The sequence below is a fragment of the Epinephelus lanceolatus genome, chromosome 23, assembly GCF_041903045.1.
Source record: "Epinephelus lanceolatus isolate andai-2023 chromosome 23, ASM4190304v1, whole genome shotgun sequence".
Lineage (NCBI taxonomy): Eukaryota > Metazoa > Chordata > Actinopteri > Perciformes > Serranidae > Epinephelus > Epinephelus lanceolatus.
Genome location: NC_135756.1, coordinates 31113675 through 31140524, shown reverse-complemented (window position 1 = coordinate 31140524; position 26850 = coordinate 31113675). Strand labels below are relative to the sequence as shown.

General features: G+C 39.7%; 2 protein-coding genes across 4 annotated transcripts; one reads left to right on the top strand and one right to left on the bottom strand.

Annotated features, from left to right (window-relative positions):
* Positions 1–344: 344 nt before the first annotated feature.
* On the top strand, positions 345–20296 carry gys2 (glycogen synthase 2). Its single transcript, XM_033614193.2, has 16 exons — positions 345–594; positions 2622–2803; positions 5082–5273; positions 5438–5623; positions 9209–9353; positions 9494–9611; positions 9787–9907; positions 10105–10211; positions 11275–11334; positions 11463–11541; positions 13827–13940; positions 14045–14171; positions 16138–16233; positions 16410–16573; positions 17032–17112; positions 19621–20296. The coding sequence occupies exons 1-16, from the start codon at positions 471–473 to the stop codon at positions 19837–19839; spliced, it is 2115 nt and encodes a 704-aa protein (XP_033470084.1). The 5' UTR covers positions 345–470; the 3' UTR covers positions 19840–20296.
* A 1653-nt stretch (positions 20297–21949) lies between these two features.
* spx (spexin hormone) lies at positions 21950–25895 on the bottom strand. 3 transcript variants are annotated; one of them, XM_033615232.1, is made up of 6 exons: positions 25794–25895; positions 25307–25390; positions 25089–25146; positions 23958–24020; positions 23640–23780; positions 21950–22175 (listed from the first exon to the last, which is right to left on the bottom strand). In XM_033615232.1, exons 1-6 carry the CDS (start codon positions 25797–25799, stop codon positions 22111–22113), a joined length of 417 nt encoding a protein of 138 aa, XP_033471123.1. In that variant the 5' UTR covers positions 25800–25895; the 3' UTR covers positions 21950–22110. The 3 variants fall into 3 exon arrangements, with proteins under 3 accessions (XP_033471123.1, XP_033471124.1, XP_033471125.1); XM_033615233.1 differs by having other exon boundaries at positions 23694–23780; XM_033615234.1 differs by having other exon boundaries at positions 21950–22172; positions 23694–23780.
* Between the last annotated feature and the right edge of the window lie 955 nt (positions 25896–26850).

The following is a 26850-nucleotide window of genomic DNA, read 5'->3' as shown; positions in this document are numbered from 1 at the left end:
CGCAAAAACATACAAAGCCAAAACATTTTCTTCTGGGCTGCCAGTAATGATGAAGTTTTTACTATGACTGCCAGGGTGACATTCTCTGTGAATATTCTGGCACTTTCAGTCAGTGGGAGTGCACTAATGGGAAGACCTTCTTTCATTCATCTACATTTCACAATCACATTCAGTTCAGCTCAGCAACAACACTACTAAACCTTTCACCCCTACGTGTGTGTGTGTGTGTGTGTGTGTGTGTGTGTGTGTGTGTGTGTGTGTGTGTGTCTGTGTGTGTAATGTTGACATCCCTTCCTGGAGGTCAGCCTCAGTAGGCGGGGTGGAAGCTCTTTGCCCCCATCAGTCCCTTTTATCTTGTCCTGGAGGTCTGTCCCCGCTGAGCCCAGGACCTCCACCTGCAGACCTGTTTGAAGGATCTCTCCACTGACACTTTTCCATTCAGTTTCTGTCGGACCTTCAGATATTTTAAGATGCCGCTGTCACGTTCCCTGTCCATGTCGTCCCTGAGCGGGGTGCTGCCGGCCTGGGAGGAAGACGAGCTCCCCGTGGAGGATCTGCTGCTCTTTGAGGTGGCTTGGGAGGTCACCAACAAAGGTCAGATCACAAGTGTAATGATTTTCTGAACAAAATTAGATGTTTGAATTGATGCATTCAGTCAGTAAGCACGAGTTCAGCCACAGAGGGCTTTCTTCCAAAGTATTGCAAAATTCTACAGTGCGAACGCTGCATTTTTATATTTCACAATGCTGCCTTACCATTTCAAGTATTTGAACTGCAACTTGAATCAAAGTCAGCCATAATGAAGGGAAAATATTGTCTGATTTTAGCAGGAAACTGTATGATTTATCCAGAGATTTCTCAGATTGTACATTAACTGTAAACAGGGCATTTTATCAAAAGCAGCAAATGAAGCATGTCCATTAATGCTTATGACTCAGCAATTAAAAATCTGTTTGTTTGGCAGTGTTGGTTTTATTTTGTGTAAATCTGTGTCTCTGTACCCCATAAAGAGCAAATATTGAAATCCGGTGAGCATAGACACAGAGTCTGCTCCCTCTTAAGAGTTAAACATTAAACTGCAGATAAGTGGTGAAAGAGAAAAAGGCATGTGTAATAACACAGACATGAAACAAAAACTGACAGCGAACAAACTGGATAAATAAATTCCTGGATAAGGTGTCAACATATAAGTGTTGGTGACAGTGTCACCCTGTGTCACCACTCATTATGATTGTATATACCCTCAGTTTGACTTTAGCTTTGACTGAGGCAGAGCCGTACTGCTGAGGATGACGAGGTCATGATCCCTTTGGGGGATGTGGAGGTTTTGCAACTTGTTTCTAATGTGTGTAGCAATCAGTATAGGTGGAGATTAGTTGTGGAAATGGTCTGCTAGTGACAACATCAACTATTGGTTTCAGCACCAGTATGTTATACACTCAAAATATTCTAATGTTTTTGAATTAAGTCTTTTTGTCAGGCTCACGTATTTTAATGACATAAAATTTCCATCCAAGTGAGGCAAGTAATTTTAACATAAACTAAAAAGTATCATTTATGGAATTAAATCAAATAAAGCTGAGATTAATAGACCATAAGAATTTATCTAACTATAACTCAAAGTATTTCAAATATGTTAATGTTCATCAATTCACAGCTGGATGGAAATTTTATATGTAATTAAAATATGTAAACTTGAGAAAATACATAAAATAATTTCTGTCTTTCTTCCATAGAGTACATATTACAGTATTCATATTATATTGTGCATATAGTGCATGGTCATGTTGTCAAACAGTTCAGAGGTTATTGGCCATTCTGGTGTTTTCTCTGCCCTCTGCACTTATATAACGCCTGCTCTCTGATGCAGTTTAGACGTCACTGATTGTTGATGGTCGTTCATATCAATATTTGTCTTTTTGCTGCCACGTGAGAGACTTGGAAAACATTTCCACATGTTTTGGTCTGTTACAAAAAAGAAAAAAAAATCTGTCTGTGTCACAAACCAAACAGCGATGAGATCAGTTTGTAGCCTGCTTTAAATTTACATTTTCCATTTTTTTTTATGTTTATCTGCATGAAATTACCCCCTTAGAACTGTGTCAATCTGGTCTTGATTTAATTTCAGACTCATCTTTTTTTCCGATTTTTCCTGATCCAAAATTAACACATCCATCCCAAAGTCAACTGCATAAATACTCAGGGACAGATGTGCCTCTCCAAGTCTCTTAATAACTCCAAGTATGGATGAATGCATGTCTTTCTTCAGAATAACCTTCTTAAAAATAGAGAAACATCTGAATTTAAAATTTATGACAGATTATGTACATGTACAATTTAGGTTAGCCCATAAGACAATTGTTACAAAATGCACTTAATTATAATAGACTGTATCAGATGAGTCTTATACAGAACCGTAACTCAACTGATCACTTTGACTTGTGAGGACTATCTGATCTTTGACCTCTATTAGTGTATTCAGGTAGAACAGGGTCCCAAATTTAAAACAGCATTTCCTTCATCTTACTCAGTAAAGTCACACTAATATTTAAATGAAGAGAAGTTAAAAACACAATTTCAGGGCTGTCCCTTCCGTTCACTCTCTGTATGTGAACCTGCAGTTGGAGGAATCTACACAGTGATCCAAACCAAAGCCAAGATCACAGTGGATGAATGGGGGGAGAATTACTATATGATGGGGCCCTACTTTGAACACAACTTTAAGACCCAGGTGGAAGGCTGCGAGCCGCCAAACCCTGCCATCAGGAAGGCCATGGACGCTCTCATCCACAACGGCTGCCAGGTGGGAGAGAGTGAGTGTTTGTGTGTGTTAGAAATAGACAAAATGTCTCATGTCTAATGTAATTAAGGACGTTGAGAGTGCTATTTTAGTTTTAGTTTAATTTTAATAATTGCTAACACGTATGATTGTGTCTGGAGCAGGTCGTCATTATTCATAGAATTGGTGGCTACCTGGGTTTGAGCAGATTTGGGTGTTTAAGAATTTGATGCACTTGATTCCTCTTATTTTTCTCTTAACAGAAATAAGAGATATCCTAAAAAAGTTAAGATAATGTTGTTGCATAAAGCACGTCGCCCGCCCTCATAAGAGACTCGCTCACATCTCCCACCCAACACAATAGGCTATGATGCCAGAAATTAAAGTGATCATACCACTAAGCATGGGAAATAAACATAAACGGACAAACAAAAAAAGACACCCAACTATTAGCATATGAACTGACTACTGCACTAGTAGGTCTGTGTTTTCAAAACTTTTCTATGGTTAGGCCTCTTGGTTTCACAGTTCTATGCCTCTTATCACTGAGTGCATTTTTATTTCTACTTATCTTTTTTTAATAACCAGTCATACCTTTTAAGAATGCATCATACCCAGCAACATAGTCAACCACACCTTCTCACTAGGGTAAAAGTTTCTCTCCCTTTGCTGCTCAGAGTTGTGCTGTGAATTTCCCTAAATTACTTCTAAGCCAGAACTCCTTACTACAAAGTGAGGATCTCTCTGAGAGTATTCCCAGAATGTCTGTGAATATGACCTTTTTTTTTTTTTCAAAATATCCACAATCTTTATAGCTCAGTCTGGTTAAGGATTCACTTTGTTCTGAGGTTCACTAAATTCACTAGACTCAATAAGGAGATTGGTGGTTGGCATTAGAGCAATTAGATCTTCATCATGCAAAAAGACACAGTCACTGGCTTAGAAAAATGAAAGTAAAAAATATTTTTTATGAAAGGTATTTTGTTAAGTATCAGTTCTCTGATACACTTCCCTTTTTCCATAACTCAAGCTTTTCCCTTTCCGAGAAACCCAAATTAATTCCACTTGACTCAAATTTACCACTCAAATACACCATGGGAACCAAATAAATGTACATTGCACAAATATGCATATATTAAGACTGACTTTATTCTCCCATCCCAACAGTGTCGCAGTGTACATGCACTTTACTTATTCACCAAACTCTCACTGATAGTACTTGTGCATTGTCTAGCTACCAATCAGTAGCCACTAGATGGCACCATATATCAGAGACCATGAGGATCCAGGAGTATGGACAAATATTTCAGTCCAAAATTGTCCCAATTTAAATGCTATAGGTAGCTCATTGGTCTGCTAAAACAAAAAAAACTGCCACCACTTAAGTCAGAAATATTTTACTTCACTGCACTCCAGTCCATGATGTGTAAGAAACAGAAAATGTAATGTTACAAGCCTGCAAAATTTGAATGAACAGTGCCTGACCACATAAAGACAACCTGAAGATGAAATCTAATTAAGATCCAAAAGTTTTCAAAGGTAACAAATGCTCAGTTGCAGGGAAACATGCATAAAATGATGCACAATAATTTATTTCATTTATACAAAATTGCAATCACAATAATGGCTTCTTGGGTTTAAAAACTCAAACATTACAGTTTATGGAATTAGAAATGCTAAAAGAAACAAATATTGTATGTGATATTGTTCTTTTCCTTAAAGGTCCAATGTGCAGGATTTAGGCTCTTCTGCAGAAATGCTATATAATATTCATAACTACGTTGTTCTAAGTGTATAGTTAACTGAAAATAGAATTTCTTTACCTAAGAACAAGCCGTTTATATCTACCCACAAAGCAGGTCCTCTTCCACGGAGTCCTCCATGTTGTTTCTACAGTAGCCCAGGATGCACAAACCAAACATTGGCTCCTGTTAGGACCATAAGTATTTTCACTACCATAGTTCTCCTACATGCTTGGCACATGGGAGAAGTTTCAGTTCTGCAACCTCCCCAATAGACACCACTAAAACCTCACACTGGACCTTAAAGTAGAACCTTAAATGTAGGACTTCTGCATGTAGGGATTCTTCTATTTAAGTAAAGACAGTGAGAACTTTTTCTACCACTATTATTTGCAAAAAAAAATCAATGTCAGCAGCTGTGTATGAGCAGGAAATTGCTGATAGAGGCTCTCATCGCAGTGTGTTTTTAGTGGACCCAGTCACACTAATTACATTTTGCCGATTGCTCTCTAAATGGTATGTCTCTCACTGGGCTTCCTTTGCTGACGTTGATGCTGCAGGTTTATTTTGGCCGCTGGCTGATTGAGGGCAGCCCCTTTGTGATCCTGTTCGATATCGGCTCTGCAGCCTGGAACCTGGACCGCTGGAAGGGGGACCTGTGGGAGACCTGCCACATAGGCTTACCCTACCATGACAGAGAGGCTAATGACGCACTCATCCTGGGCTCCCTGATCACCTGGTTCTTCAAAGAGGTGAGGTGGTGTTCAGCCTGCTGTTCAGCACGCTGCTCATCTGTAAATTCCCAGAATTTCAACATTTTACCTCCTGCTGCCATTTCTGGCCAAAAAAGTGCGAAAGTGACCGTATGAATTTAGTAAACACTATTTCTAACTCAGATGCATCCTTTGTTTTCCAGTTAACAGACCAGCTGGGAGACAATCCCAATGTCATTGGTCATTTCCATGAGTGGCAGGCGGGTCCAGGGGTTATTCTCTCTCGCTCCCGCAAGATTCCCATGGCAACAGTCTTCACTACACACGCCACCCTGCTGGGAAGATACCTTTGTGCTGGGAATGCCGACTTTTACAACAACTTGGACAAGGTGAGAGACCAGGAGATCAAGTTGGTCATGCAGTATACAGAGGCATACACATACTGTCACTGCCTAAAACAACACTGTAACAGATATGGACACATTATTACTGAAGGCGACAATGCAGCTCCTGCATTATTCTTAGAGTTAAATGCAGCTTGTGCATAGTTGATACTGTGCGAACATGGCAACCTGATCTCACAGAAATACATGAAATAAGCACAACCTCTTAAAACCACATTATGAGGTTATGTGGTGGCAGGTTTTAGCACCACAGAAACAATGCCAATGGAAAGTCAATTAGGATCATTTGTTGTGATGGGCACATGAATTCCCTGACTCAGCGATGTCATGCAGTGGGTGGTGGTTAATGTTACAACCCCACAGGTAGTATAAAGAGAGGGAAGGTCCATGTAGGGAGGAGGTTAGGATGGTGGATGGGTCAAATAAATACAGGACTTTCACCCAGGAGACAGCTGTTTATGTCCTAACCCTAACCCTTACCCTAATACCCTAACACAGGACTTTCCGCCAGGAGCCTACTGTTTGTGTCTTATGTTAAAATGAAACTTAATGCTGACCTCTTTTAACTTTACATACTTGCGTCCTTTATGTAGTTACACCACTTTACAAAGTATTTATGTCCCGTACAAAACGAACATAGATATTTTCACCAAAAACACAATCTTTTTTTAAGTCTAACCAAGCAGTTTTGGTGCCTAAACCCAACCGTGCCACCACCATGTAATGCAGTGTTAAGTAGTCACGGTCATTTCACATATTTCTGTAAGATCATGTTGCACATGCTGATTATTTCTATAGGATTTCTATTTAGTTATCGAGGTTCAGGGTTAAAGGTTATTATACAACATATGGTTGGACAGCAAAACGCAGCTGTAGTCCCTCTATGCTACACACACACACACACACACACACACACACACACACACAAAACAGCAGTGCATTTTTTGTAGTTTGCATGAGGTGGAGCAGCAGCAACAAAAACACAGGTGGATTCTCTGGGAAGATAATACAGCCAGCATCTTAACATTAAAAATGAGTGACACTTGATCATCAAGCATCCCAGATGCAAAGTTAGAGTCCACCTTCCCCCTTCCCACTGGAGTCCTGCACTTTGTTAGCCTGGACCACCGACTACAAATAGACTCCAAACAAAAACCAGAATACTTCCGATACTAAATCTTGTCTCATCGCCTATAGACTCAGAATCTGTGTATAGAGATTGCTCCACACCTGACCAATTACTGCATAAAATGGGCCTAACCCAGCTGTGTGTCTGGGGCCAGGGCTTTTAAACACTGTTTCACCATTCAACAAGTACTTTGTTTGAAACATTCTAACACTTTTATTCCAGTGCACACCATAAAACATGTTTCTTTCTTCTAACTTCTGGATAGTAGTCAAGACTGGAGTGGAGTGGAGCACTTGAGAGACAAAACTCTTGCATACGTTAAGACATTTTAAAAGGGTTTTTATTCTGAATTTTTGGAGCCAGCATTGAGCAGCCACTAGTTGTATGATTAATGCACAAGAATTTAAGAATTTTGTCATTTGTTTCAATTGTCGGTCATCATGGTGGCTGCTTGCCGAAAAAAAGGTGTCTTCAAAATTCCAGGAACCAAGACAAAGACACCTGGTTTATTGCTTGATAACAGTTATTCATTAGCAGAGCTACAGTATTCCCCAGGCTTTGAAAAGGTCCAAGAGGTTAGAAAATACTCCCTCATGTAACTCTTCCACCCCAAAAACAACATATGAAATCCCCATTTGATTCACCTTCTATGTTTTCACTAAAACGTGATTCTCACACCACCTATGGGAGTTACTGCACATGATTATCACATATGGACCTGAAGATCTCCCACATATTTCTTCTTGTCCATATCAACAACATTTTAAGATCAACAAACCATGATAATAGCAATATGCATTGGATTTGGGACACACATGCAAGCACACACAATTTTGAACATGCACGCACACATCCCACATAGTTCTGTTTCATCAGATTCATTTTCACATTCAAAGGTTCAGGTCAACAAATCGCAGTCCTTTACAGACACTTAGAGCATCATCAGCGGTGTTGAGCTGTGTGTGGAGGGGTCATTGTGAGGTTTATAATTGGCCCTGCTCTCGTCACATCCTAAAGGTCAGCGTGCAGCTAAAGGCCACTCACTGGCTGAATGGATAATTGACAGACATCGTATTTACAACCCTTGACTTGAACAGGAAGTCCAGAGGCACTTCACGCCTGTTCTATTGAAGGAATCCTATCAATATGCATTTTCGGTTTTATTGACTGTGTCTTATTATGCATGCAGGATAGAGAAATCAAAGCAGAACATGGAACCAGAGAGCTGTATTATGTACCAGAGATACAGTACACATTGTAAATGAAATCAAAATAAAATATATTATATATATATTTTTTACATGTATAGTAGTTGTATGTGTTTAGCAAACATCATTTGAAGTTTAATTAGCAGTGGGATGCCAAAGTCACAGTTTGATTTACATTTATTTGTTCACATCACATCACTTCCTGTTAGTAAAAACAATGCTTTTACAGCCTCTACTCACCTTTAGACGCATGCAGAATCATGCAAACACACACAGATGCACATGAGTTGAAAGGCAGTCATTCAGATTTGGATTTCATAGGTCAGGGTTTCACAATACAGTTTATTATCCAGAAGCATATTAACTGCTGTAATACAAATTTAAGAAAAAAAGAAGCTGAAAACTAGTGTTTTGGTACTGTTTGTTCTAAGGATGTGGTTTTGCATGTTGCATGCAGGACTTAAGGCATCTACAGCTGCGATCTTACATTCACATTCACAAGGTTTTAATGATTTAATTATAAATACATTCCTTTGTGTCTTCAAAAATCAACTGACTCTTCTGAGAGTCAATGTGATATGCTCTTTGTCTACATTTCACCTTATCGGAATAAATAAATTAATAAATAAATAAAATTAGCTTATACATAGCATCATGCACCTGCAAGCTCTGTGGCACTTCTGTCAGGTCGAATGTTGAACTGAACATTGAGCATAGACTGTATGAAATAATGGACATCCCAATGTAAGTCTATGGGAAAAGGAGTTATGCACTCAATGACACTAAGTGGCGGACACAGAAGTTGTAGTTACATGGTTTGGCCACTATGTCACACTTCCTGGGGGCCTGGTTGAAATAAGTTCGTTTGTAGTCTCTATATACAGACTCTACATTCAGTGAATGTAGAGTCTGTAGGCAAACCCCGGAGATCTTGCCTCCGGAAGAAGAGCGGAAGAGCCCTGGTTTCCGGTGCTAGGCTGTATTCGGCATCTGCCGGAAGTCAGACGCCGAATACAGCCGATGGGTTCCAAGAATGGTTCATTTGTAACGTAACACAATGCAACATAGATACATTATGTATGTGAGTGATGTAAGATTTGCAGTTTAATTAAATTTTCTTACTTTCAGTGCTTGAATACATTTTGTGAATTAATCCTACATTTATACTACAAGGTTAAAAATGAGAATTCTTAAATAATTGCCCCTCACACCGTACTGACCTGTGTGTTGTAGTTCAACATCGACAAGGAGGCAGGTGAGAGGCAGATCTACCATCGTTACTGCCTGGAAAGAGCGGCGGTCCACTGTGCTCACGTCTTCACCACGGTTTCCCAGATCACCGCTGTGGAGGCCAGCCACATGCTGCACAGGAAGCCAGGTGGGGAAGCTTTCCACTGTTGCACCTTGATTTTAACAGAGTTGATTTGATTGTTTTAAGCACAGTGATGACAGCTAGTTAGTCTATTCATCCATCCATTTGCCTATTAAAGCTGTCCTGTTGCTGTGTTGATGGTACAGATGTCGTGACCCCGAACGGGCTGAATGTGAAGAAGTTCTCGGCCATGCATGAGTTTCAGAACCTGCATTCCACCAGCAAGGCCCGCATCAAGGAGTTTGTCAGAGGACACTTCTATGGGTGGGTGGAGTTTATTCATGTAGCTCTGATTCATCTCATTTAAAGGTAACCCAGATTTTTGTTTTAAGAAGGGGCTGTCCAGTTTTGATTCATTACAGTAGAGACCATTCACATATTAACTGAGACAAAGTACTTCAGAAAATTATGAATTTCTGTCATTCTTAATTCTTCTCAGTCACCTGGACTTCAACCTGGAGAAAACCCTCTTCTTCTTCATTGCCGGACGCTATGAGTTTTCCAACAAAGGAGCTGATATTTTCCTTGAGTCACTCTCCAGACTCAACTACCTACTGCGGGTGAGATCCTTTAGTCCTTTGCATTCAGTAGCACTTTGCTGTACGCATTAAATGTGCAAACCTCGCAAAAAGTACACCTTCAAACGTTTTCTAACCTTGTAAAGAAAAAAGATGAGAGTATAATCTTCAGCATGCATTCCTGTACGCTACCACTTTGTCCTGATCCCCCTGTTTTTCGTTCCTCACTCTATCCACAGGTCCACAGAAATGATGTAACAGTGGTAGTTTTCTTCATCATGCCAGCTAAAACCAACAACTTCAATGTGGAGTCACTGAAGGGACAGGCAGTACGCAAGCAGCTCTGGTATGTCCCGATGTGGTTTATATAACAGTTCAATACCAGCATAACAACCCCATCGACAGAATAAATGTTGACATTGTACGTTTCTGTGAACCATGGATATTTTACATTTGTAGGTTATTATGTAGCAGATAAGTTGAAAGTGCACATTTCAGCAAAGGTGCAGTTAACATGTGGTTAGGTTTGGGTATTTCCTGCTGAGGATAAAAAAAACTATCCTCAGCAGGAAATGCAGAAATGTCTCACTAAAAACCAACTGCTTTTCGTTGCGCCATCCCAGCTGGAAATCCAGCAATGTCTCAGTACCTTTCAAATACTTTTCATGACACTATCCATGGCAGGAGACACAGCAATGTAAAAAACAAATGTTTTTTGTTGCACTATACCTGTTGGAAACACCATGACGGGTCACTATGAAACACCCATGTGTGATGGCCAAATGGTTGCTGAAAACGCAGCAATGACTCGCTAAAAAATAGTTTCAAACAGTCTTCGAAAATAGTCTGCAGCTTGGCAGGCATCTTGCCTATAGGCGGAAAAACAATGGCATTGACTGATCTCTTATGGTCATGCAAATAATGACTGTTGTCCCTAAGAAGCAAATGCAAAGGGGGCATGATAGTGTAGTATAACAAAACAAAAAAAGGAGGAGGTTGAGGTTGATGAAGTGTTTCTATCGCCATAAGCAAACATTGGTTTAACCATGTCTATGATTTTTCCTCAACCTTAAACCAAGTTGTTTTTATGCCTAAACTAACCACAGCAGTGGCAGATAAAAATAGTAACATAAATCACTTTTGGAGTGGGGAACCAGCAGGCAAGCTTCTAGTCCCACGCTGGTTTGTTGAACCTCTAGTCTAGACCTGAAAATGTAGGACCTTGATGGAGAGGATGGTCTCTCATGTCGTCCTCATAGAGAGTTAATAATGGAGGTTTCCATTTTCATATTATTGTTTAGGACATGATATGTGTGTGGTTAAGCAATGCTGGTGACGTTCATTAGTTAGGGGTGAATGGTAAATATGAAGGTACAGTTCTTAAGAAGGTTTCCATTTGGCTTTTACAGGGATACAGCTCACACTGTGAAGGAGAAGTTTGGTAAAAAGCTGTATGATGCTCTGTTAAAGTAAGTAAATGGACACTGTAAGTGTACCTATAGCTTTATTGATTTTACACTGTGTACATCAACACGGCTTCTCTGTGATGAATGGTGAATGTTCTGTGTTAGTGTTTAATGGTCTGCTCTGTCCTCAGAGGGCAGATCCCGGACATGAGCTCCATTCTGGATCGAGACGACCTCACCATTATGAAGAGAGCCATCTATGCTACTCAGGTACTGGAGCTTTTCTCTTCTCTTCCTCTGTTTACAGTAAACATGTAGTGGCATCAGTTTGAGTTGTTTGTTGTGTCTTCCATATGATTTCTTTTTTTAAATTTGTGTAGCATGGCAAAACATATGTTAATAAGAAGGAACATAACAAAGTGAGTTATCACGAAATAACACTCGAAGCAGAGACTACAGCAAACAACATCAGGGTTAGATAAGACTGGGGTAAGCTTGCCTGTGGCGCCCAGTGTTCTAGGTCCAGCTCTGCCTAGAGTTATTCCTAAAGTAACATAAATTATAACATAACACTTACATTATTAATTATCATTTCATTGTTCTTTAACAAAATAATTATTAACTGAAGTTTAATTAACTGTCAGTTTACCATTTATAAATGATGGTTATTGTAGGTGTTTTCCAAAGATTACATTTTTGCGAGTTCAGTAAATGTGTTGTGCACTGACTAAAAGGCTTCCTCTGTAATGATAACAATTTATTGGAAGTGTACTGAGTAAAATCCCCGTTTTCCATATTATTAGCATTTCTCAAGTCAAGTCCTTCTCAGGAACCTTCTTGTAACCTGACATTTCCTTTCTAGGAAACCATTAAATAATACAAAGAATTACTGGTGTTGTTTTGTGTTGTGAGGTGGTGTGAGCCAGTAATCAGATATCATTAGTTTCAGATGATGCCTGCACTGATCAATACCTCTCAGAATCACACTCTGAAAGGTTACGAGACGAGGACCACTGACTCACAGTCATTAGGTCATTTCTCCTCTCTCTGCTGCTTTAGTGTGGGTTTGAATGTGTGTGACGTGTAGTGTATGGATGCAGTTATGTAAACATTAACAACACTCTGTCCTTAGGACCCTCACAGCGAATAAGGCAAAACTCCACCTTTGTTTTTCCCCCTTTAACGGGGGAAAACAAACTGAATACACACATTGTTTCTCTGTCCAGTGGTGTTCACAGTAGACTTCATCATGTTTCAGTCTCTTATCCTGATACAATGAGTATGAGCTTAATTAACATTGATATCCTTCAGGGACATTGATTTAAATGAAATCACAACAACATTCAGGACCCTGACCCCATTAAACTGACCTTATGAGGATATAGATCTTACATGGACTGTCAAGCCAATCACCAGAAGAAAATGTTGGCATTGTATATGTTTCTGTAGGCCACAGGTACATTATATTTATATGTTATCACGTAGTGGATACGTTGAAATATCCATTTTTGGAGGCTTGATAACAAAAACAACCACTTTGTGTGACAGAAAAAAACGGAGAAAAAAAACTGGAGAAAAAACGATGTCTCGGAAAAAAGAACCGCTTTTCATGGCACTGTCCCAAGTTCAAAACACAGCAATTTCACAATAAAAAACAACTGCTTTTTGTGGCGCTATCGGGGCTGGAAACACAACAGTGTCTCGGTAAAAATGATAACCGCTTTTCATGACTATCCAGCTCTAAACGCAGTGATGTCTCTGCAAAAAATTACCGCATTTCAGGGCACCCACTAGCTCACCTGGTAGAGGAGGCGCCCCATGTACAAAGACATTATCCTTGTTGCAGTGGGTGCATGTCATTGGTCCGACAGCCCATTGGTCCGACATCCCATTAGTCTGACGGTCCGTGGTGCTGAACGGCTCCCGGCGGGCGTATTTCTGCCTTGATGGTGCGCTGTGACTGGCTCTGGGTCAGCTGGGAAAAGCTTGAGGTGAAGCAGGCTCACAGCTTATGTGTTTGTCACTTTCTTTTTCATTTTAACCCACACCATGATCTTTTCCTGACCCTAACCAAGCGGTTTTTGTGCCTAAACCTAACCAGACCTTAACCACAGGGCATCATGATGATTTCGGAACGGACTTCGGAACAATGGGTTTAATATGGTCGGAACAATGGGATGTCGGACCAATGGGCAGTTCCTGCTGCAGCAGCCACGGGTTTGATTCCGGCTCACAGTCCTTTGCTGCATGTCATCCCAGACATCTCGCCAAGGTGTCACTGCAGCCACAATCACCTCTACCTCAGCTTATGTAATGCTTCCCTATATAAATGTTGATATGATAACTATAAAGCATACAAATGCAATGTATATGTGGCATGCAGAAACATATATTGCATCAACATGCAAAACATACAGCATTTTCTGAATGGGCTGGTGTTTTCTTATATTTTGTCAGGTATGAAAATGTGGTGCTTGAAAATTCCATCACAGAACCACACAATCCAGACACCAAACTGACCTGTGCCTGTCTTTTAAATAAAACTGTATGCACAGAGACACAGCCTTCCTCCAGTGACCACTCACAACATGCAAGACGACTCACAAGATCCCATCCTGTCCAACGTTAGACGCGTCGGCCTCTTCAACTCCAGGACCGATCGAGTCAAGGTAGACCTCATATTTCTGTATTTACTGTTTCACATATTGCAAATAATGACAAGTCCACGTTCAAGTGGAGACTAAAGCTCATGTTTCTACTCTACATTTCTCAGATTATCTTCCACCCTGAGTTCCTGTCCTCCACCAGTCCTCTGCTGCCGATGGACTATGAGGATTTTGTTCGTGGCTGTAACCTTGGAGTGTTCCCCTCTTACTATGAACCATGGGGATACACACCTGGTAACTTCACAGTTGGGACATAAATCTCCACAGCAGACACACGAGGCAATGACGGAGTAGTTCTTCAGCATTTTGTATAGCCGGTGCACACTTTACAATATGGCAGTCTATGAGCCCATGAAGCCTGGAAACCTGTTCAGGCTTACAGTGCATGTTGTGCTGCATCATTAATGCATGACGCATACTTTGTATAGCAATCTGTAGAACACGCTGTGCTAAAAGGCACTTTACATAAGCTGACATCCTGTGTTCACACTTCGAGCTACAAAGCAACAATGTGGCCAGCTGCATTAACACTGAATTGCCCTTGAAGTGTTGCTCGTTGGCGTAGTTATGTCATCCTGGGCTTGTATGTGTCTGCTACTTGTGACAAAGCACCCCGACCAAATGTCATCTAAATTTTGTATTTGGTCAAAAAAATATTTATGCTTTAATTAATGTCTGGACCTTATTTACGAAACAATACATGCAGTAGTCAGTAACAGGGAGAGACAAATAATTTTTTGATCCCATTCAATTGTGTCATATGATGTTTGTCAATTTAAAACCTAATTTTGCAAGTCAAGAAGGTTGCTGTATGCCGTGGGTTCATCGCAGTACTCCATAGTTTTTTGTGAAACTCAGCTCAGTGAAGTACATCTGTTGTCTGGCACAATATACGTCACCTTTACCAGCTAGCTAACTAGCTATCTGGGTAATTTACTTATGTTCCACGCGCAAATGTAAAAATATCTATGTATCTAATATACCTGATGTCTTTTATCCAGTGACTCCTGTTTTTTTATCAGCCAGGAAGCAAAGAAAAGAGCAACGAGTACGATACAAAACGCACAGGCGTCGTAGCTTCAGTGAGAGAGAACACTATGATGTCATTTACATGACTTGTGTAAATGTTGTAATTACATATTTTCAGTCTTATACTTAAACAGTTTTAGGACAAACTTTCTTAACTTGCAGAATGATTTTTTAAACTGACAAACATTGTATGTGTAATTCATGGTGCAATTCAAATCAAAAATTATTTGTCCCTCCCCATTAACTATGTACACATTTTCTCTGAAATTTCTCTACAAAAGTGGATACTTTTGGATTTTACCTATATATTTCCTCCAGTTCCATGGTGGTCCAGTGAAAAGGGAGAGACTTTGGCTCTCTATACATAGAAGGCTTGCACAGAGTGCCCCAGGAATGAGACCTAAAATTTGGAAATTAGTTTTTTGCATTGTTGCAACACGTGGTTTCCTCGTCTCAAAGTTGATGGGGGTTTTTTTATGGGTTTTTTGCTTAGATGCCCAAAATACGTTCTGTGCTGAACACAAGCTTAAGAGACTTTAATGTTTTGTTCTACAGCATAAAATGCGTCGTTGGATACTTGTGAATTTTGAAACTTTTATGCGTCTCAAAAAAGGCAGCTGCTAACAAGTGGCTAAATGAGATGATAGAACGTCATCATGCCAAACATGGCTTCACAGCCTCACTGTGGTAGGGACGCTAATTTATGCAACTGTGGTGTATTTCTTTATAGCCCCACGTTAGCTTTTAGTGATTGCATTTGGGCTTCAAAACTCATTAAAGTGGTGTTCATTTGTGAAGATTATCTTATATCTGTATATCATAAATGTTTGGACTATTGCAGAAAATAAGCTCTGTGACAAACAAAGTCCAGTGGGAAAATCCCATAGGTTTTTTGACGAGGGAACCAAGGCAATGCTACGTTCACATCAGCCTACAGGTCGTCATCCCTGAAGCATGCAGTGTTTGGTGTCGGTTTGAAGTTGCATGTCACTGGCTTACATTGTAAAAGACTTGTAGCTTGTTGCTGTGTAGCTCGTTGTGTGAACATAACATTAATCCTCAACATTCTGTATATGAAATTCACCCAGCTGGTAGTCTTTGATCAGCACACTATTTAATGCAATGAGACGATCTTGTCATACTCTTTCTGAGCTGTGTTGTTCCTCCCCAGGTGAATGCACTGTAATGGGCATTCCCAGTGTGACCACCAACCTGTCAGGTTTTGGCTGCTTTATGGAGGAGCATGTGTCAGACCCTGCTGCCTATGGCGAGTACACACACACATAATAATTATATAATAGGTTATAACAGGTTATAATCAGAACTATTGCTGCCCTTTCACTTTGAGATTTACATGACTGTCCACATGCTGACACTGATACTGTCTGTGTTTTTTCTTTTCCCTCCTGCACTACCCCTCTTGTCCCTCACCGTCTCTATCAGGCGTTTACATCGTGGACCGGCGGTTCCGTGCAGCCGAGGAGTCCTGCAACCAGCTGACCCAGTTCATGTTCAATTTCTGTCAGCAGTCTCTGCGCCAGCGCATTATCCAACGGAACCGAACTGAGAGGCTGTCTGACCTGCTGGACTGGAGATACCTGGGACGGGTCTGTCTTTGCTGCACCAGCAATTTATCAATTTAGCAATTTACAATATCTATCTGGCAGAACACTTTATTCATGTCTGCACACAGTTCATTAATGGAATCATAATAATCAATAAAACAGAAAGAGATTTTCATTAAACCATGTTTAAGATGCACATTAGATATGACACTGAGCTGTAAGTCAGTGTAGCTTGAGTAGTAAACAAGTTCAAGACCAAGAAGTTAAGTTCTTGTACTGGACGTAAACGTGGGCCAGAAACAGGAAGTCTTTTCACTGTGTTCCCTCCGTAAACCCATCTCCTTTTTCATGTTACTGTTTTGAAACAGAATCGTAAAATGCCTTTTAAAAATTTTCAAAACAAAGGCGAAAGCTTGAGCTGAAGATGTAGATCTAGCCAGATGTTCTGTCAAATGTTACTCAGTTTTTGATGTCCATCTCTGCTGATCTGTCATTTGCAGTTCTACATACATGCCCGCCATCTGGCACTTCATAGAGCATTCCCAGACAAGTTCAAAATAGACCCCATGGCCCCAATGAAGGTAAGGAATACTGTCCAAGAAATCTGGAAGTTTGTGAATGAGTGAGTGAACAGGAGAATGAACACCTCTGCCAAGGCCCCAGAGTCATCAGCATAAGTTATTTTAATAATGAAAAAACTGTTTTTACATTTTGGATCTACACCTGCAAACAGATGCCTTTAGTATCCAATGCAACTGTTTTATGTGCAGTAGTTCATGGGAAATTAGGTAAAATACCATATCTATGTTAAGAGATTATTTTTAAAATTCTTGGATGTGGGGCTTTGTCCCATATTGCCTCCCATTTACTGCCCCTTGACAGCAATTCTTGTGACTGCTTAAAGGGATAGGTTACCCCTAAATCAAAAATACATATTTTCCCCAGATTGTTTTGGTGTGAGTTGCTGAGTGTCGGAGATATAAGCCATAGAGATGTCTGCTGTCTTTCCAGTATAATGAAACTAGATGGCACTGAGCTTGTGGTGCTCAAAGCACCAAAAAGAAAAAAATATATAAATTTGAAAAACTCAACAGCAATGCCTCTTTCCAGAAATCATGACCTGGTTACTCAAGATAATCCACAGACCTTGTTGTGAACAATGACATGTAGGAACTGTTTTCTTTCTAAACTACACCCACCAACCAGATCACTGCACAGAAGGAAGCAGGTCACCTAGGACCACTGAACAAGCTAATATTGCAACTCAACCCATTAATGTTTACATCTCATGCTGTCATGAACACAAGCCTCTCATCCATGAGTAGATGTAGCTTGGAAGTAATGGGCTTGGGAGAAGGTATCTGCTATTTTAAATCCAAAAGGCTCAAGCCCAAGTAAGGTCAAGAGTCAATAGTGTTTAAGTCCAAGTTGACTTAGGCTATGTCAGTTCAAGACCAGTAAAGGGCCTCAGTGAGATTGAAATAGTGAGAGCATGTAGAAGCGCCCAGTAGACGGTAATATGGCGGAGTGAGAAGAGGCTATAACCGCATGATGGTCTTGTTGTGATGTTCTGCATTAATGCCAGCTCAACTGAAGATGAAGTCTGTAATTGATATCCAAACATATCACAAGTCTAAAGTCATTAAATTTTTGACTCGAGTCTGACTTGAGTCCAAGTTATGTGACTCAAGTCCACACCTCTGCCATCTAATTAGTATGTACCTTTATTAAGCAGGATAAGCCCCTTGAGATGAACCATCTCGTTTACAAGGGGGTCCTAATCATACAGGCAATAGTTCCATTATATTGGAGAGAAGGCAGACATCTGTAAGTGATATCTCTGACACTCTGCAACTCACACCAAAACAATCTATACTGATAAATAGCACTACATAAGAGGAAAAATATGTATTTTTTATTTTGGCATGAACTATCCCTTTAAGAGTGCTCAGAGACTGGGCCAGAGGGATGTCCAGGTGTGGTTCAGACAGACAGGTAATTGGCTTGTTACTATCAGAACCTCTGGATGATGTGACTCCTTAAAAAGTCAATCCAATGTCAACAAAGAGACGCAAAATGACTAAAATGTTTATTACTGCAAAAAAACAGGACTTTAAATTGGAGTCTTACCAGATATTTTCTCATTTCCCAAATGTGCCCCAGTCAGCCCCCTCCCATTAAAAAGCATTACGGCACTACCATGCTTCCCACCCTTATTCATTTTATGCAGCAAGAGTTCTCACTGACAAATAAGCAAACAACAACTTTTAAGCACAATATCTCAATGGTGCTACAGACTGAAAAGCATCTTTCAGCAGCTCCCAGTGAATTGCTGTCTGAGAGCCAAGAACGGGGTCTCACTCTAACTGCACATGCATGTACATGAGAATCCCTCTCATGTACTGACTGACACACACACATTGGATACTTTAGATTTCACCCACATTTGTCAGACTTTAATTGACAGCCTAACATTTGGATGAATGACAAGACATTATCATGGAGTGTGCTGATGCCGATCCCCGCAGAATTAGATAAAATAAGACTCCCCCTTTCTACCTTTGCTCCTCCTTTTTGATTCAAGGACTGTGATTTATACTATATCTGATACACAATTTTCAGGTTCGTTACAAATTTCGAATTTCAAACACAATTAGATTAAATGTTAATTCGTCATTGACATGTATTAATACAAGAGTGATAAACATCTAGTTCCAAAAAAGGGAAAAAGAAAAAAGCGAAAAGGATGGGAGGGAAAAAAGAGGGATACAAAAGAAAGAGAAGAGATGAAGAAAGGAACTAGGAAAGAGGGGGACAAACAAAGGAAAAGTAAAGAAAGTGGTAAAGAAAGGAGGGAAAAGGAGGGTTGTGAATGATGGAAAGAGAGGAGTGACAATAAAACTTGACCTGACTTAAATACAATTTATGAAGTAACTGATAGTGATAAATTATTTATTTGCAGAAAATCTGAAGTCTCTGTTAGGTAGTTTAGACGTGAACAGAAAGCCGTTTGGAAAACAGAAAATCTTAAGGTATACTTTATAAAACTTTATGCAGAGTAATCTTCAGTAACATCTTTGTCTCCTCAGACTGAGGGTTTCCGTTACCCCCGACCCTACTCAGTGCCCCCCTCTCCCTCTGCCTCCATCCACTCCACCCCCCACCACAGTGATGTGGAGGATGATGATGACGAGCCCTATGATGAAGATGAGGAGGCTGAGAGGGACCGACTGAACATCAAGTCTCCCTTTGTGCTGGGTACCATACCAGAGGGCAAGAAAAAGCAACCTGGAGAGTCAGGAAACTGAGATTTACCTTGAGTAGCTGCAGATTATACACAGGTTAATGGAATGTGAGGAGAATAAATTAAAAAAATAATAAAGTTTCTTGAACGTTAGTGGATTTTGAAACAAAATCATTAAAGGCCTGAAAGTGTAATGAAAATGGATGGTCTTGATTGCACTGGTTTGAAATGTACTAGTCTTGATCTAGGTCCAACACAGTCCCAGACCTCGCTTCTGAAGAAATAAGCTGTCTTTGTGGGATTCCCCAGGGCTCCATTTTTGGTCCACTGTTTTCAATATACATGCTTCCCCTCAGTCAGGTCATACAGAATAAAGATGTTGTCCTCAGTTGCTATGCAGATCATATTCAGTTATATGTTATAATGCAATCCAGTAATTCTAGCAGCCTAATTCATTTAAGTGTTTGCCTTAATAACAGTGAAATTAAAAGATAAATAAATAAAACAATTTTACAATTTCACACCCTGTGTGTCTGTGTTAATCAGTTATCTCAGACAAATACACATCAACAAGTAATTTTGGGTATGGATATTTTTTTTTTCTCTTAAATCATTGCATATTTATAGATTTGAGACAAAATGATAAAAGGCCTAAAAGTGTTACAAAAGTAGATGGTCTCGATTGAGTTGGTTTGGAATATACTAGTCCTGATCCAGGTCCATCACAAAACCCAAACTTCTCCTGTAAAGCTCTTAATTAAGCTTCAGTGGTCGTGTTCCCCAAGGCTCCATTCTTGGTCCACTGTTGTTCTCAATATGCATGTGTTCTCTCAGTCATGATATACAGAAGAAAGATGTCGTCCCCAGTTACTATGCAGATGGCATACAGTTACATGTTCTGGTGCATCAAGCAATTCTAGTAGCCTAACCAATCAAGTTCAAGTTCAAGTTCAAGTGCTTTGTCACATGTACGCATACAGTGAAATGAAAAAAAGAATATATATCATTTGCTGTTAAACCTCACTGTTGATAGCTCATCAACAAATTAGGTCCAACACTGATGTCGGGCGATAAGCTCTGCTATGTATGTGGACAGGGGCATGTAGAGGTCGGTGGCTCGAGAGATATGACTTGAGTCAGACTCAAGTTGCAGATCTGAGGACTTAAGACTTGCTTGGCTTACATTAAAAGACTAGACTTGACTTTTACTTGGTATTAATGACTTGAGACTTGAATTAGTATTGAAACAGATGACTCGAAAGGACTTGGATTTTTAAAATTAAAGATTTGCATTATTCTGGATATTGCAAAGTTATCCATTGTTTTTGAAACACGATTGGCTGATTTCTAGTGCAACTTGGCAACCTACTCAGATGCAGTAGACCAGCCTAGCTTTACACACGGGGCAGCTATCATGAAGGGGGCTGGTCCAAAAATAGTAAAATTTGGATCCAGGATTATGCTGTTGATGATGGTTGTAAGAACACAGTTCTTACAGTTCTTACGAAGTGACATGACCACAACATCCAATGTCATGCATCTCTACAAAATCAAAAAAGAAAGTTATGTGAATGTGTCTTTTTTTTGTTAACTTATTAGCTTATTGGCTGATCATAATTGACTTGAGACTTACTTGACCTGAGCAATGACTTTACTTGTCTTGCTTGACTTAAAGCAGGCACTTGACTCGACTTGGGACTTAACTGTGACTTGAAGGTTAGGACTTGATGCTTGCTTGATACCTGCACATGTGTGATCTACCCCCTCTTCTTGGGGTGCATGTACTTTTGGCAATACAGTGTATCATATTTATGGACAGATGTAATTGTACATGTAACGTCTCTTTCCCTTATGTTCTATCCTGTTATTAAAAAAAAAAAAGAGAGAGTCATTCTCAGAGATAATTCCCCACCAAAAAATAGTGTATGTTCACTAAAAAAAAAAGAAATCATCTAAAACAAACAAACAAAACAAAACAAAAAAACCCCACCAACTCTCTTTGGTTACGTTTGTCATTTACATGGCTATATTACAGAATTTTGATTAATTTGTATGCATTGTAATTGATATGCCATCATAAATGCTGTATGTGTTCTACTTTGTAATCACAAAAGTAGAACCCTCAATATTTTGTCAAGGAACTTTACAAAACTCAGTCAATCTTAAACCAGTAGTGCTATGAATTCAAACTCTTTTTATTAAAACATTACATTTCAAACATAGTCAGAGAATTCGTATTTACAAAACAGCTGTTTTTCTTCTCACAGAGCTGAACACCTTCGACTGAAAACAAAGACAGTGTTGTCTGGCAGCTTTAAAAATGTATGAAAGACGGTCAGAAGTATTCTCTCTTCCACACCGGCAGCTCCTGGAAATACACTTCATCTGGGTTTTCATCTGCTAAATAAGAGAAAATGACCATTAACTTATAGAATTCAAATATAAGGTTTGAATCAAAGAAAGAGCAAATGACACAATCACTCATCTGGATGCCTTGAATGCCCTCAAAAGTTTTTCACTACTCATTTGTCCCTTTTTTTAAAAAACAAAAAAAAAAGAAAGAAATTTCATGATCATAACATGCAGTTTTCTTTTTTACCCCAGTTTCCTTGAATTTCATAAATAAATGACCTTGAAAGTATTGGAAAGACCCTTACATTGGATTTCTAAGTAGGTGTTCAGAGAAAGGACAGTAAGATACTCTTGTGTTTAAAAAAAGAAAACGTCACAAAAATGATGAACTTGAAATCCTACTGTTTTACATTTCCGGTTTGTTTGATTAACTCACTAAAATCTCTGTAAACATTGTCCTTTGTCTGTCCAGCTGTCATAATCCAGAACTCTGATTTTATAAAAATGGTGATACACTCAACTGGGTGACCTTCAATTTTTCTGTGCGCTCAAAGCAATAAGCTTTATAAGCAACAGAAAACATTTGTTGACTTTTTTGCTTTGGGTTTCACCTAACAGACTACATACAGGCTGCCCATATCCTCTGATACTGGACGCTGTCCAGTGCTGAATTACTGAGGAGTGATGAAAGCACTGTCACCTCTTATACTTTTTTGGGGGGTTAAAAATCAATCAATCTATATTTTGATCAAAAAGTTACCAATACAATATTATCCACAAATAAAATTGGGTGTCATTTAAAGTCGGTCTTAATAATACAGAAATTCACACGAATTAAATTGGTTTCCTTTCCAGCCTTTTTTTTCTATTATCATTGCAATCATTTTAGTCATACTCTGCTATTTGCTTTTGAGAGAAATATATTGGCTTAACTGTCCTCCCGCACTGCTGAAACCAAACCTCAGCTCTTAAAGCTATGGTTGGCAACTTTTATGTTTTAAAAAGTGTCATATTTGGTGAAACTGTCACTATATCCTGATAGTGCTACATGAGATGGATAATATGTGAAAAAAAAAAAAAAACAACCAGTCAGAGCTGAGGAGTCTCTAACGCAGCTTTCAATCATGACAATCACTGCTAGTGAACTGCGGTCAAATTGTCAAACTAGGCAGCGCTGATCAAATATGATCAATATTTTGTTACCGCATTGCCTATTTCTCGCCTAAAAAGTTTTCAGAAACATATTTTAGTGTACTGTTTAGCTGTAAAATAAGACAGTTTGTGACCTGGCTGCCATGTTGGTTAGAAATCCAGTCTTAACCAAATACAGCCCGTCAACCTTTCACGTGTTGTGGATTCTTATAGGTGCCATCAGGAGCACTATGTGGAGGCAAAGGAACCTGATTTTTTTCAGATTATCCGTCTCATGAACTACTGTCAGGATATAATGACAGTTTCATCTAATATGACAAACAGCTCTTTTTTTAAATCAAAGTTACCAACTGTGTCAACCTGCATGTGTAGATGTAGTTGCTGTGTGGCAGCTGGTGCAGATGCTGCTCTCACCTCCCTCTCTGGCCTGCTGCAGGAAGTTAAGCAGGACGGTGGCTGCCTGGTCCACGCTGAGCTTCTCTGTGTTCTGACTGCGGGTCTCTGACAGGGAACACACACCAGATACAGATTATCTGTCTGCTTTATGTGCCAAAGGTGATTCCAGCTTCAAGACTGTTTTAGGAAGCTCTTGGGGAAATTTCTCCAATAAAATAAAGACGGTTAACAAAGTGTGTTCTGAACTACACAAAGAATTTTTGTTTAGTAATGTTCATGTACCTAAGTGTAATGTGTCATAGACATCTCCTTCTTTTCGGTCCTCTGAGATGAACCTTCGTCCCTCTGGGGGAAAAAATAAAATAAAAAGATGCATCTAATACTCACTTTTTGGAGGGTAATGCCTAGAAACAGATACACAAGGATTCATCTTTCTTCTAGAGTGTTCTTAAATAAGTACATTAGATATAATGAAGTAAATAATAATATCAATAAGCATATAGATTATGTGAAATACACATGCAGCCCAGAGGCCAGAGGAAAATGTTCGTATAGCAAACCATAAATACGTTACATTTGTACATTTCATATGTATCATACCATACCATGTGAGCTGACTTAGTCATCGGAGGTGTAGAGGACGGTGGATGATGTCACACCCAGGCAAGATGCCTGCCAAGCTGCAGACCACTGTTCAAGACCAACAAACTACATAACCTGTTTCCAGTTGCTTTTTAGGCACCAAGCATGGGAGTTTGGTGGCGTCCTGCCACTGTGTTTCCAGCAGCATTTTAAGTGATCCATCACTGTTTTTCCAGTAGGCTTTTTCGGCACAAAAAGCACTTGTTGGTTTTACAATACACTGCTGCTTTTCCAACAGGGGTTGTGCCACCAGTGTCAGGTATTTTAGGCCAAAATATGATCTTTTCCTAACCATAACCAAGTTGTTTTTGTGCCAAAACCTAACCACACATTACCCACAGCATTGTTCAAACATAACACTTCAAAACTACATAATAACGTGCAAATGTAACGAATCTGTGGTTTGCAGAAACGTACAATGCCAAGACTTCTGGCACCTGGGCTGACACATGACACTGTAAGAAATCCAAAAGGTGTTTCAAAATCAGTTCATTCTTTCCATAATAAAAGAGTGGTTTTATCAATTAACAGCAGCTCTTATTTCACAATGATCGTTTTTAAAAAAAAATTCTCAAAGTCACAAACTTTGAATTGCTTGTCTTGACTAGATAAAGGGTTCCCAAGGACGCATTATGAATTAAAACTGACTGCGGAAAAACTGCATTACATAGTGCGTCTGTCTTTAATCATATTTAAATGTTTGTTTGTTTTTCTAAAAAATGAACACTTTGAGTCTGCATACAGACATGGGATCATTAGGTAGATACATACGAGTGCCCTTGAGGTACAGCATAGCCTGCGGCGTCCAGTTTCTCCGTTGGAAAGAGCCCTTTAATAAAGAAACAAATCTTAAAGCTGCATACATGTAATGCTTGTAACGCTGCCCTTCTGTAATCTTGCAATCGCATTTCATATTTGGAGCTCTCTTCCTCCAGTTATTAAGTGAAAACATCACCGTCGATAGTTTAATAAAAAGAAAACAGTTTTACCTTCGGTGCGCTCCACGACTGCGAGATAAATGATGCCAGCAGTAACAGGCTGAGCACATAAGTTGATGTGACGGCCTTCAAACCCTGTTGGAGATAAAGGCAAATGGAAAGAAACTTGTAACACAGCAGCGTCCTTCTCAGAGAAAGATTTAATCGGGCATGTGCGTTTTTGGAGCGTAATTTACGCACGGGGTACGCGCATTAGAAGAAGATTAACCAAACATTGAATTCATTTAGTAACTTTGAAAATTGAGTGCAAGATAGTATAATTGATATATGTAGATACGAACCATGTTTTATTATTTATTTTATCAGCAGCAGTCCAATGGTGCGTAAAATGCCAGAAAAGCTTTCTTTCGTTTCAAAGAATTGTCGATTTTTTTAGAAAGCATTTTAATTAAAATATTATTAAGCTTATTTTCTCCAATAAAGTGTAGGAGGAAAAACGCATCTCACTATATTCTCCACATCTCTACACTGTACTTACTTTCATGGCGTCGAAGCTCCTGGTGTCCAGCAGAGAGGATGAGAGAGTTGAGGATGCTTGCTGGCGGTGTTCCCTCTCCCTGTATTTATATCCTCCGGGACGGGGAAGCCTCCATGCTCTGCGCTCCTTCACCATGCCAGCAGCGATAGGTCACGCCAATTTGTTGAATCGGGGGCGGTGAGGGGAGTGAATGAACGGATCCATCGATCGATTCAGCTCCTTCCATTGAGAGCTGGCCTGTAAATACTTCTGAATTAAACCTGCTGCCATTAGCACATTCAGCCCCCTCGATGTAGTTTTTCAAAATTACACATGTTGGTGCTGCAGGTCATTGTTGTTAAATGTGGATGGGCTCTGGGGGATGTTGTCAAAGTTGATATGACAGGTAATATGTCCCCCTCCGTGGGAGTATTGATATGTTTGCACCTTGCTCACTGGAGCATGACGAGAAGGAATGAGAGCTGGATTTTATGAATCAAAAGGCCACACTTCCAATTATGAATGTAATTATCCATGAGTGAGTGAGACTGGGAGCACTGAATTTTCCTGTCAGTGATGTCAGACAGTCTAAGTAATACCATTAACTGTCAGGGCAGCACCCCCACCCCTTCCCCGGACACTCAGGCAGGAAGATTGCTACTTTTAGAAATACTGAGGTCATGAGTCCAAGTTTGCCTACCACTGCTGCCCCACTGAAGAATTACCTCAACATGTATAGTGTTTATTGGTTTATTATACTGTCATACACAAGCCACATTTCTTTATCAAACTAGAATTACTGCCTCATGATTGTATACCTATACAAATACGTTAACTTGCAGTAACAGTTTACAGTAATGTCTGTCTAGACTCATATGTAGCCATGACTGTAGACAATGCGTCAGATATGGATGTTACTGCAGGGATGCTACAAATTCTAAAATGTGAATACTTCACACACATCTTACGATCATCTAATCATCTATACAATCAGCACAGTTTCAAGATGGACACCCAAGATTAATGTCACTAATTCAGTATCTGACCAAATGTCAGTGACCTTTGAACATCAAACAAT

Bases quoted from the DNA above. Each gene is read 5' to 3' on its own strand.
- gys2 (XM_033614193.2), top strand. From the start codon at position 471: ATGCCGCTGTCACGTTCCCTGTCCATGTCGTCCCTGAGCGGGGTGCTG. The intron at 2,804-5,081 runs GTGGGAGAGAGT...TTGATGCTGCAG, and splicing joins TCATCCACAACGGCTGCCAG to GTTTATTTTGGCCGCTGGCT. The intron at 13,941-14,044 runs GTAGACCTCATA...TACATTTCTCAG, and splicing joins CCAGGACCGATCGAGTCAAG to ATTATCTTCCACCCTGAGTT.
- spx (XM_033615232.1), bottom strand. The intron at 25,147-25,306 runs GTAAAACTGTTT...TCTTTATTAAAG, and splicing joins AGTCGTGGAGCGCACCGAAG to GGCTCTTTCCAACGGAGAAA. The intron at 22,176-23,639 runs GTTGACACAGTT...TCTCTTATTTAG, and splicing joins AACTACATCTACACATGCAG to CAGATGAAAACCCAGATGAA.